Source organism: Amborella trichopoda, chromosome 3 (genome assembly GCF_054954075.1).
Source record: "Amborella trichopoda isolate Santa Cruz 75 chromosome 3, AtrichopodaSantaCruz75HAP2 v2.0, whole genome shotgun sequence".
In the NCBI taxonomy this organism is placed as follows: Eukaryota; Viridiplantae; Streptophyta; class Magnoliopsida; order Amborellales; family Amborellaceae; genus Amborella; species Amborella trichopoda.
The window spans coordinates 50,948,452-50,960,823 of record NC_142338.1 but is presented as its reverse complement, the minus strand read 5'-3'; the positions used below and the strand labels follow the sequence as shown (position 1 = coordinate 50,960,823).

At 37.0% G+C, this 12,372-nt stretch overlaps 1 protein-coding gene across 6 annotated transcripts; it reads left to right on the top strand.

Annotated features, from left to right (window-relative positions):
* The first annotated feature begins 496 nt into the window (after nucleotides 1–496).
* Nucleotides 497–11,683, top strand: LOC18429164 (Translation elongation factor EF1A/initiation factor IF2gamma family protein). Of its 6 annotated transcripts, XM_020664508.2 has the most exons (13): nucleotides 497–629; nucleotides 837–985; nucleotides 2,165–2,259; nucleotides 5,503–5,661; nucleotides 5,814–5,981; nucleotides 6,245–6,322; nucleotides 7,508–7,860; nucleotides 7,992–8,102; nucleotides 8,235–8,728; nucleotides 10,033–10,204; nucleotides 10,406–10,645; nucleotides 10,742–10,876; nucleotides 11,136–11,683. In XM_020664508.2, the coding sequence occupies exons 3-13, from the start codon at nucleotides 2,169–2,171 to the stop codon at nucleotides 11,259–11,261; spliced, it is 2,127 nt and encodes a 708-aa protein (XP_020520167.1). In that variant the 5' UTR covers nucleotides 497–629; nucleotides 837–985; nucleotides 2,165–2,168; the 3' UTR covers nucleotides 11,262–11,683. The 6 variants fall into 6 exon arrangements, 4 of the variants coding, with proteins under 4 accessions (XP_020520167.1, XP_020520169.1, XP_020520171.1 ...); XR_016051511.1 differs by lacking the exon at nucleotides 10,033–10,204; XM_020664510.2 differs by lacking the exon at nucleotides 837–985.
* The last annotated feature ends 689 nt before the right edge of the window (nucleotides 11,684–12,372 follow it).

Here is a 12,372-nt window from a genome sequence, read left to right as displayed (position 1 = left end):
TAAATTTTTAAAATTTTAAAATAGTTAAAATCATGTAGATCCATAAACATATCAAAATATAAAAAATAGACGGTGTAGATAATATGTTGTGTAAAATGCACTATTTGTGAGATTAAAAACCTTTTTATTTTTCATGATCATAAAGATGATCAATCAAAAGGCTTTTCTACATTAAAAGGACTTTTTCCGATAGATTTTTGAGGTGCATACATAGTGGTTGCATCCTTAATATAAACTTTTTCCTTCGAATAAAAGATGGTGCCCTAAAAGATATTTAGTACTATATCGTTAAGATAAAGCTAAATAGAAGATCTAGCTGGACTTCAAATTTTGAAAATCTTGCAAAATATGTGCCAACTTTCTACGCTACGTGCGTTCTTCTTTCTACTTTTCTCTTTCCCTAAGTTATCTCAGACAAACAAATTTCCATTAGGAGTGCTCGTAGTTCATTTAATTTGATATATATATATATTCCCAGGGTGTGCCAGATTTATTAGCAGAGAGAGAGATTCTGAAAAGTTCGGTTTGCGGTGTGAAAATTTAAGCGAATTCTTGAGGCGAAGAGGAATTGCAGAAGAGATATGAAACATATTCCATTGCTGTTATCCAAAAGCTTCAATTTTCAGCAGGTCTTCTCCCTCCCCTTCTTGTTCTTGTCCCCTATTTCCCCTTCATGTCTAAATTTATTTATTCCCCTTCCTCTCTAAATTTGTTTGAAAGAGGACTCTGAATCCCCTTCCTCTCTAAATTTATTTGTAAGACGACTCCGAAGATCTTGCTTGAAAGTTAGTATCTTTTGATTGAAAATTCTCAAAATAAACCTAACTTCTATACAGTTCCATGAGGAAAGAGATGCAGGACGGCCCACAAATTTATTAAGAAGGTTTCTGGTTTTTGAAAGAAGCTCAATAACTTCCTTTGTGAAAGTAGCTCGATAAATTCATTGTTCGTTTGACCTTTGAAATTCTTCCGCATTAACCGAAAGGTATGAATCTCCAACTTTATCTGAGTGTTGCATTGAAAACTCTCCATAGTATAATATGAACAGGAAACAATTTTTTTGTGCTTATCATGTCAAAATATATGTCGTGCTGAATGCTTATTAAAAAATTCGTCTTTTTGCATCTTTTTTTAATGAATTTAATGGTAATTTCATGCATGTTCCAATTTGTTTTTCTTTAATTTATTTAGTCTGGTTGAATAACTCCAATCTCAGGCGGCTGCAATTTGAGTTATTTTTATTTTCTAAATAAATAACTTCAATGTTGGGTGCCAATACTTTAAATTGATTCAAAGACTATTACTAATGATGGTCCTATTGTATCTTTAGGAATCTATACTCTGTTTGAATACTTGTCCTCTCATGATGGTGACTTGACACTGCTCTAAAAGCCTAATTACCTCTGAAATTTCAAATTTTCTCGAGAATTATTGCTTTTGCAACGTGTTTTTGGGTCTCCACATATTTTGGAGGAAGCTGGGTTTGATAAGACACTGGCCTTCAATTGTGTCGAGTAAGTGAGACTCCCCTAGAAGTTGGCAGTTGTACACTTTCCATAAATCATTAGTCGTCCTCTTTCTTTTTTTTCTTTGGTGCATGTGCCCCTCATGCACATTATAGTTTATCATTGCTTTCTCTTAATCAGTTTTATTTTAACCAGTGAGCTTCTCTTTAAACTGGTCCTTCTATAGCGAAAAATTTGATGCTTCAAGCAATGGAATGCCTGCTGCCTCAACCCTTGTGCGATGTCTATCCTCTATTTAGAATTCGCTCTCTGGCCACAAGTAGTGGCCATTAGCCCATGCCCTTTCTCGATTTGTATTCATATCTTCCCAGGAGCACTCAAAGAATTTTCAAAGCTCAAACCTCGCATCGTCACCTCGCCCTTGTCTTTTTCCTCTTCAGGATTCAATGCAATAAGAGTTTTTCTAAACTCTATTTCTTACCATGCAAGAGAGATTCAATAGAGATATAAATATGGATGGATGGGTAGATGTGCATATGGTTGTGTTGTAATGCTGGCAATCTCCATTGAAGAATCTCTTGTCATTTTATATATAACGATTTATGCTTTAGATTCCATGGTATGCCCATGGTTCCTGTTAGCTCTTCCACTTGCAACATTATTTCATGAATCACCTATCTGGATCTTTTTTGTTGCAGGAAGATGCCTCGGAAAGTGAACTACAGAATTGATTATGCTGAGGACTATGACTACCATGATGATTATGACTATGATCATGATTTAGAATCTAATGGTTGGTGATAACTTCTTCTTTGGAAATGGAGTTGGCTGCATATGTTTTTGAAACTGTTATATTTTCCTCCCAACATTTACATGGTTCATTTTGTTTCGTGCATACATGTACATATGTGCTACAAAGGCGTATCTATCTGTAATGTTACTCTTACCTCTTCATATTCTTAATGTTTAATAGCATAAATATGCTGCTTCATATTTGTTAGTTATGCTTCCAAACGTGGTTTTTGCATGTCTGTTTAATTAATTTCTACTTCCCTTGCGGCCCAAATGCGTTTGTGTAAGTTGAGATGCATACTTGCTTGTCATTGAAGATGTTGTTTTGAGTTAATCTTAAAAGGTTCCGTGAATAATTTCTTCGCGGTTGTTTTTGAGCTCCCACTTTCCATATGCTGCAACTGCTCTTGATATAAGTAACTCTAAGAAGCCCAAAAGGTTACTTGGACATAGAACTAATTATTTATGGTAACTCACATTCTTTATCAGTCAAATGACATCACAGGCATCTTTCCACCATTTATCAGAGATGCACATAAAAGAAACAGCATAAAAGGGCATATAGAGAGCCACAAAATGCACCTGCCACTCCCCATAGGATCAGTACCATACAAGAGAACCATGCTATCTTCTCTCTACATGCTTTTACATCTCCTGCCAGACTTGATGTATGCTAGTTACTCTTCCAAAATTAAACTTCATGGATACTATTATAATTTTGCAAATGAAAGTAGCCAAAGCATATCAATGACAATGTTGATGAAGATTGGGGTGGCTGCCGAGTGACCTAGGTGGTGGCACTGTGCAAAAAGGAAGGGGGGGGGGGGGGGGGGGGTTGGAATATATTATATATTTTGATGTTTTTTGAAATATTACTCTACATTTGGCTACAAATTTTGAAAAATAACTATGTTTGGCTATAAATTTGAATATTACTCTATTATAGCCAATGGTCTAAGAGGGTGATGGCCTTAAACTTTACCTTAACCCGTCCTATGTCCGGTTAAAAGGGCCGGGTTGTGTTAGGTAGGCAGCCAACATAAAATTTTACCAAAATTTATCATGAATCCTGAACTGACAATATTTGCTTAGATTGAGGATATTGACCCTAAACAAAGCAGAATGACGGAACAAGATTCTTGTAGCCGACCCCAAATAGTCGGGATAAGGCTTGGATGATGATGACAACTCTATTATAGCCAAATAAAGAGTAATATTTTCAAATTTGCAATCAATGTTCAAAGAGGCGTAGGGACCCCCTAAGCGTTTTGGGGGATTGGCCACCTAGGTGGCTAGGCGGGCGCCCAACAACGGGGACGGGTGGACTATTAATTAAGATGAAAATTATATTATAATTATTAGTTATTAATTAATATCCATAAGATTTGGTTTTGGATATCAAATACTTACAAATTATCATTTTCATCCAAAGTTTAAGACTATTTACAAAAGCCCAATTTCATCTTCCAAATGAGAAAAAATTCAATAAATCGCAAAAAAATTCAGTCTTTTTTTTGGTAATAAAAAAGATTCAATCTTTCAACTACAAACATGTAAATATATCATAAAAGAAAAAAATTAAAAGCAAAAAAAAAATGATTCACAACATAATATGTTATAGCAAAATCAAATCAAAACCTTTATTCAAATACGATAATACTTTAAAAATATCAAAATCAAATCGATGTCGATGCAAACTTCGTCTATTAGGTCGCCAAAAGTCCTCAAGATCGACTACTGGAAGCTCCAAAAACACCCACGAACTATTGCCTTTGTTTTGGGAAAAAAAGAAAAATAGAAAATTTAGCGATCTTTCGATAAATCACAAAAGAGGGGTTTTTGGGGAGTTTCGCTCTATCTAAAAGGCACGGTTTTGGTTTCGGGGGCTTAGAATATTCCCCAAAACCCTTCCCCCTCTTTTAGGGGGGAAAAATGGTAAATTTTGAACCGTGCTGAGGGTTCTTTCCGCCATTTGATAAACTGTCACGAGGCTGTGCCTAGACGGTTGCCTAGGCGGCGCCTTGCCTGCCTAGGTGGGCGCCTAGATGCAAGACACCTAATTGTCTTGCCTAACTAGCGCCTAGGCGTTCTTGAAAATTTTCCACCTAGGCAGCTAGGCTGGCGAATTTTCGAACATTGTTTGCAATGTAAATTAGAAATATAGCCAAACATGGCTAAAAAATATATTATAAAATTTTAATTTACATTTTAATTTAGAAACATAGCTAGACATATATTCTAAGCATTAAAATAGAAAACCTTAAAAAAAAAGTACTCATAAAGTTTTATCATAAATGTAAAGCCAAACTTCAAGAATAAATATAAGAAAATGATAGAAAAGTTCTTGTGGCACAAATCAAGTTCTGGGTTTCGGGGGGGGGGGGGGTGGTGGCGGAAATGCCTCCCAATACAATTGAAAAGGGGGGAAAACGACAATTTTGCCCTTTCCGTGAGGCCCATTTTCGGGCTTCGCCAAAAGGGCCTTGGGTGCTTAGTTAACCGCCTAGGACCACCGTCGACCATATAGGCCCAGGGCAGGGCTGTGAGGCGTCCCAGGTGGCTGGGCAGCGGACTTTTTGAACTTAGATGAATGATATTAATGTATTGATATATTGTATTGGCCCATGGGCCTCTAGCTTTTTCGAGGTCCTTCAGTTTGGCATTGGCCATATCCGGGATACCAGTACAGAAGAGTTGTACGATTTTAAGCAAGCTGGTGACTTGTGTTTCCCCATGAACTTTGATTACTAGTCAAATTGAGCCCGCTTATAAAAAAAATGGATTCTATAGGGTGCCTTGTCTGGGCATTGAAGGTACTTTTGTTTGTTTTTTTAAATGACTTTTATTTGTTTTTTTAAATGACTTTTATTTTGTTTTTTTGAATAACTAAAAAGTAAAAGGGTTGCATCATGTTCCTTTTTAAATGAAAAAGGAATGGAGTAATATATATAGGTCAGGTGGGGCACAGAAACTTCCCAATCAAAGGGTTGTCTTATACTCCATTGTGGTTTGACTACTAACCATGTCATCTATGTTCTCAAAGCTAAGAAGTTACTTACTGTAAAGGTAGTATGTACGAGTGACCATATATATGCCAACTTCTTTATCAAATTACTTGTAAAGAAATGAGTGCATATGTCTATGATCAGGCTGCTTTCTTAGCTTGATTGTTTTTTTTTTAGGTAAATAGCTTTGATTGTTTTCCATGCTCTTAATTTGCATACTTCGGAATCTGTTGGTTTAGGAGAGGCACCTAAAGAAGACCAATCGGTTTCAAAGCCAGGGTATTGGCGTTGCGCAATTTGCACATACGACAACGACAACGATGACAATTTAACATCTTGTGATATATGTGGTGCTGTTCGCATTGCCCCAGTTGGGAATTCCTTCGAGGTGAAAGCAGGTACATGGTGAAACTGGATTATTTTATCTTGCTTGGTAGTGGTCTAATTCAACATAATCCTATTACATATCAAGTGTTATGAGTTGTCCAAGCTTTTAGTGCATCATATGGGTCCCACTTTTGAGTTATAGAGTGGAGTCTGTTTCATGCAGTTGATGACATTTGCAAAGACCCTGGAGTATCAGTATTGGCTAAGTCTCTTTTTGCGTCATTGCCTCGTGGGAAACCCAAAATGGCTATAACCATGCAGCGTCAAGGAAAATTTAGTGATTTCCAGAATGCTTTTAATATTCCCGATTCTCGACAGCATATCAACATAGGTTTGCATGTGCCATTGCAGAGAAAACATGCATTTCAAATTTTTTCTCAAATTTTCAGAAGATGATCTTGTTCTTCGTGAGAACTTGTTAATGGACACTAAACAATTTTTTTAAAAAATTTCAGTAGTTATATTGATTTACTCTTATGGAAGGATTTCTTCTATGCAAAATTTCATTTCAAAATTTCTCTGTTTTTTTATTTTTATTTCTCTGTTAACTTTAGTGTACTAATACCAGTTGTAACTGTGCTCTGTTTTTTCCAGCCCCTTTTAAGTTTGATCGTGCATCCCCAGATGATATGGTTTCTGCTGGGAAGAAATCGTATGGAAAAGACATAAAAGGTGCATTAAACCGCCATGTTTTCATTTCTAATCATATGCTTTTTGTTATTGTCCTTTGTGCTTTTGTCGGGTTTACATCTATTCTCTCTTTTAAATTGCGTTGGCCGAGAGGGTCAGCTTGGTTTTTTTTTTGGGGACAACCTTCGAGGACCGAACCCTTGATCTCTGGCTAACAAAACCTGGGATGTGCACAACTAATCTGAAGCCTAAGAGATGAAATTTTACCATATTTATTAACTAGATAAAAGCGTGAAAATTGGGCCTTTTGATGTAGGACCAAGGGCGCTTTATGAACTGGCAGAGAGAATGAAGGTCAGTGTTTTGCCTTTGCCCCTTGCCTATCTGGCATTCCCTGCACCTCTGAATAATGTGGTCCACATCATGCTTATGACTGGGCCAAAAGGACCAATTTTTTATGAGGGCAGTGGTATTATAACTTTGTTATTTCACTCTGGCCCAAAGAGACCATGAATGAGGTACAGGTTTGAGTTTATGAAATTGCCACCCTATTGCTTGTAATCTTATCATGAAAAGTCAGTAACTGCCACTAACTAGGAGGGCTTACCTAAGTGATTCACAGCCAAACTGCCAAACAAATTATTTACTCAGAATGCTTGACCTTTGGGTACCACGCACGAACTCTCTTTTAGATTAGATAAGCCAGCTAACATTGTGAGGTAGTATGGACAGTTTCAAACCAGTGATCCCCAGGCATCCATTTGAAATGGGAACTTTTTAGTCCCTCAATGCTTGCTTGTTGGATAATTTTCCCTTACTGACTTTTGCCCTATTTTAATATGAAATCACAATTTATAAAACTTTTTTTTTTTTTAATGTTATATATATATATACTCTTAAGCTGTTAAACTATGATGGCAGTGATCCTTAAATTTTAGAGTTTGAACTTTATGTGAGGTACACAAATATGGGAATCATTTAGTTTAACAATGCAATTTCCGTGACCAGGAAAGTTTATCCTTGTACTGTCGTTGCTTAAGGTTGAAAAGCTAATTCTTTTAATTTTTGTTTCTGATACAACTGTTTCCTTTCTTGGATTTATATGAATTAGTGTCTGCCTTGAATTGCACTGAATTATTCAATTTGTCATATGACCTTAGTTGGATTTTTCAAACTGTCTGTAGATTCCTAACTGGATTCTAAATCTGCTTTGGTGTTTCTTTGTAGCCAAAGTTCCACAATTTCCACCATCAAAAACTTCCCCGGTCATTGCTGAGAAGGGAAAAATGAAAGCTGTATCAAATGCCAAGAAGTATGAGGCTTCATCATCTACATCAAATAAAGTTGGTCGTCTGAATTCTAATGACAGAAGTCCGATTAGTGGTTCAGGTGTTGTTGAAGAAGATAAAATACAAGCCACGACCAGTGATTTTCTCAATTTAAAGTTGAAACCAAGCATTTATAATCAGAAAAATGATGTTAATGGTAGGAAAACAGCTTCATTTGATGAGTACAAACCAGAGCCATGGATGCTTCCTGACCAGAAAGAACAAACTCTACCATTGCTGAATCTTGCAATTGTAAGCTCACCTGACTTCAATACTTCTGAGTGATTTAGATTTGTTGTTCATTCACTTCACATTTATTGTCTTTACTTTGAATAATTTTAAAACTATTGGACTTTTTTTTATCTTCTCTAAATTTGTGGCAGGTTGGCCATGTTGATTCTGGTAAATCAACACTCTCTGGGAGATTGCTTCACCTCTTGGGACGGATTTCTCCAAAAGAAATGCACAAGTATGAGAAGGAGTCTAAGCAAATGGTACACATAGATTTCCTTCTTTTTTTTTTTTTAAACACTATATCACTCATAAAACAGAACTTACACTGTATATTCGTTTTGTCAATGTTCTTGCTTTGGTTGGAATTCATTCTTAAAGTGTTTTTACTGTAGGGGAAAGGCTCTTTTGCTTACGCATGGGCATTGGATGAGAGCTCTGAAGAGAGAGAAAGGGGTATAACCATGACCGTGGCGATTGCTCATTTTGAGACGAAGAAATATCATGTTGTTGTGCTTGACTCACCTGGCCACAAAGACTTCGTTCCAAACATGATATCTGGTGCCACCCAAGCAGATGCCGCTATTCTTGTTGTAGATGCAGCTCTTGGCTCCTTTGAAGCGGGGATGGATGGATATGGAGGTGGTGGGCAGACAAAGGAGCATGCCCAACTTGTTCGAAGCTTTGGTGTTGATCAGATTATTGTTGCAGTAAACAAAATGGATGCTGTGCACTACTCTGAGGAAAGGTTTAACTTTATTAGAGTGCGTCTTGGGTCATTTCTCCGTACATGTGGATTTAAGGAATCATCAATTGTATGGATACCCTTGAGTGCTATGGAGAATCAGAATTTGATAACAACTGCTTCTGAGCTTCGCTTGCTGACTTGGTGAGTTCTATTACCATTTCGATATATTGATTTGCTGATTTGTTCTTTTCTACATTAATAACCCATTGGTTTGAGATAGTCATTGGACTGCCTGAAAGTTTTGAGATGTTATATTTATGGGATACTGTACTATAATCCAAAGAATTATGTTACAATGGTATACTAATAATTAGAGTCCAGTGAAATGATGGATGGTGATAGACTGAGTCCGCCTACGGAGTTTAGTAAACTTCCCATTAGTACTTCAGAATATGTAATGCATGCCTCAATAATGCAAGCTGAAGTATGCCATCTTAAAGTGTGTTATCTTTTCCTTTATTGAAAGGGTGTGGTTTGTATAAGGTGTCAAACTTAAACAATCAAAGTAAGGCACTTCTCTAAAACTTGCTCAGAGATGCAGTTCGGGTGCCAAAAACACTTATGATGTAAGAATCTATTCTAACACATAATTATAAAATCTAAAGCTGTGAAAATTGTGTAGATCAAGCATATTTGTAAACACTCAACAATTTTGAAATGGACGGCGTAGATGTGTTACAAAGATGTTCCATTTTTATGACTTGAAATCCTGTTTTTTTTTTGCAATATACATTCATGTTCAAATGATCAATTACATCGTTTTTCAATGTCAAAATGACATTGTTGTGTGGGTTTTTGAGGTGCACCTTATTTATTATAAGGTGGACAGCTTATATAAACTTTTCCCTTATTTGAAAGCAACCTGTTATTTGAGCACTCCTTTCTGATATGCTGATCGACCTGAAATTCTTCATAAACAATGTTCCAGTTCTCTTTGGGTATTGGAAATTGTATTTCGTTACTTGCATTTTTCCCCAAATCTTCCAAGACTAATCTAGTCTGAAATCCAACTCACTAGGACACCACGATGTAGTTGGAGCAATTTGATCATTTTTTTCTCAAAAAATACCAGGAATACCATGCTGCAAATTGAGTTTCTTTGAAATATTGGACGTGGAACTTATTTCCAACACAATGGAGTTGGCCAAACTGGCCTTTATTCCTGTCATCTATGTTTCAAGCTGGTGGCCCATACATTTTATTCTCAAATGTGCATATGTACCAACTAGCTTGAGATAGGAGATTGCCAGTAAAAAAGAAAACAAAAAGCTAGAGACTTCTTTAAAGAAAAAAGGAAGAGAGGCTTGAGATAGTTCAGCATATTTGTTCTGAAAGTTATAGTTTTTACAAGGTTTTGCTTCTGCTATAAAGAACTAGATAACATTGAGATCCATAGATGACATTAAACCAAATTCTGTTTTTAACTTATGATTGCTGCATTGAAGGTACAAGGGATCAAATCTTTTGGAGGCCATAGATTCGTTCTTACCTCCTGTTAGGGAGACCTCAAAACCATTGCGAATGCCTATATGTGATGTCATGAAATCATTACTGTCATTGGGGCAAATAGCCGTTAGTGGTAAACTAGAAGCTGGAGCAATCAGAAATGGGTCAAAGGTCTCTCTCTCTCTCTCTCTCACACACACCGAAGTTACATGCATGAAAAATTGAAAACTGTCTCCTCTCTCAAATGTACATGCATGGCAACATCTCTCTCTCTCTAGCTAATGTTAATGAATGGTGGTCTTAGCCTCGCCTGTGAAGTCCAAACTTCAATTTTCAAACTGACCTGAAAGACGCTGTCATGCCAATTTTCAGGTTTTAGTGATGCCCTATGGACATATTGCAACAGTGAAATGTATTGTGAGAGATTCACGTGCTTGCAGTATTGCAAGAGCGGGGGACAATGTGGATGTGGGCTTGCAGGGCATCGATGCATCTATTGTAATGGCAAAAGGGGTTCTCTGTCACCCCGAGTACCCAGTTGCAGTAGCAGCTTCTTTGGAGTTGAAGGTGCTCATCTTGGATATCACAATGCCCATCCTAGTCGGCTCCCAGGTCAACATCACTAACATCTTTGTTTGTGTATGTGTGTGTGCAGTGTTTTATTTTTTCATCTTTTACTATGATTTTAATGGAAAGGAGAAATCGCAGGTGGAGTTTCATGTGCACCACGCAAAAGAGGCTGCAAGGGTTGTAAAGATCCTCTCTTTGATAGATCCAAAAACGGGGAAGGTCTCTAAGAAGGCACCACGATGTCTTACAGCCAGGCAAAGCGCAATGATAGAGGTAAGAAACATTCATTTGTTTGTTATTTTCTGTGTTGGTTTCTGTGCATTTGGCTTCAAGGCACAACCATGCCTTGCAGTAACAACTACCGTTGCTCTCTCTCTCTCTCTCTCTCTGTGGGCTAGTATGGGTGTGAGTACATTTGTGGCAGCTCTCTGTCGTTCATGTGTGTGTGTTGAGTTTGTTGGAGTGCTTCTCTCTCTCTCTCTGTCTCTCTCTCATGCTGCTGATGCTCATGCTTCGTCCTGTGGTTCTTCAGGTGAACTTAGAAAGAGCAGTTTGTATTGAGGAATTTTCCAAGTATAGGGCACTTGGGAGGGTGTACCTACGAGCAAACGGGAAGACGATCGCAGTAGGTGTAGTAACCCGTATAATCCATCAATGACATGGCACACGCCTTCTCTTATGGTGGGCCACTTGTAAACGCTCTTTGTAATGTGAATGTATATTATGAATTTGCACTTGCGATGCCTGATCTCCATAGCTGCTGATGAAGAATGGGTGACCTCTGGAAGAGAGGAGGCAATTTTCTCTGAAACTATATCAGATATACGATGATCCTCATGTCCATGCAACCATAGCCACCCATTTTTCGGAAATCATATCTGAAATAAGCCTTGCTTTCTAATCTGACATATGGTCTCTCTCTCCCCTCAATTTTTTTATTCTCTCTCCCCTATTATAGTTATTGTAAAAGAGAATGGTGTCTGTTGCCTCCAGTTCCCTTGAAATGGGGTAATTCCCCTCGGCTTTTGTACATGAAGTTCATGTCTTCCCGAGTAATGTATTTTTTCATGTTAGTCATTAGAACGCGCAGATATCTCCTTCCCTTTTGAAATTGCTGCAAATATTTTGAGAGATACACCTAACGCGGCAAGCCCTCCTTTTTTATGCTTTCATAAATGAGCCTTTTGCCTTGGGTGTTTAGGGTGGCAGTTTTTAAAATGATCAATAAAATATTCTTTTTCAGATTTTTTTTTCCATTTGATTGCCTTTTCTGTAATTTTTTTAAAGATTTTTGCTTTTGTGATTGTCTAGAAAAAACTTAAAACTTGGAAATTTTCTTTTTACAAAGATGAGCCGGCGGTTCGGACTCCGTCCCAAAAAACTAGGTCTTGAGCCACATAAGTACAGGGCTGAGGACAAAACCCTTTTGTCATCTTTTTCCTTCTGTTTTTTTTTTTTTATTCCTTTGATCAGGCCTAAATCTCAACTCAAGCTAAAAAGTTACTTGATGTGGTCTTGGGGCATAAACTCAAGGTTTTAAAAGATATCTTCCAACCTCTTATCACTTTAAATCTATTTTTTAATTTAAACAAATGTGAAAAAGATATGTTTTTGTTTAAATCCAATTTTTTCTTACTCTTCACTTATATATTTTAAATTTCTCTTTTTCTCTTATACTCTTAGTTTTTTTTTTTTTTTTCTTTTTGTCTCTCTCCTCCCGTGTTTTTTCAAACACTTCTATCTCTCTCTCCTCCCGATAATTTTTCACC

Coding starts and splice junctions, on each gene's coding strand:
- LOC18429164 (XM_020664510.2), top strand. CDS start 2,169: ATGCCTCGGAAAGTGAACTACAGAATTGATTATGCTGAGGACTATGAC. Junction 5,982..6,244: donor TCGACAGCATATCAACATAG/GTTTGCATGTGC, acceptor TGTTTTTTCCAG/CCCCTTTTAAGTTTGATCGT. Junction 7,861..7,991: donor CATTGCTGAATCTTGCAATT/GTAAGCTCACCT, acceptor AATTTGTGGCAG/GTTGGCCATGTTGATTCTGG.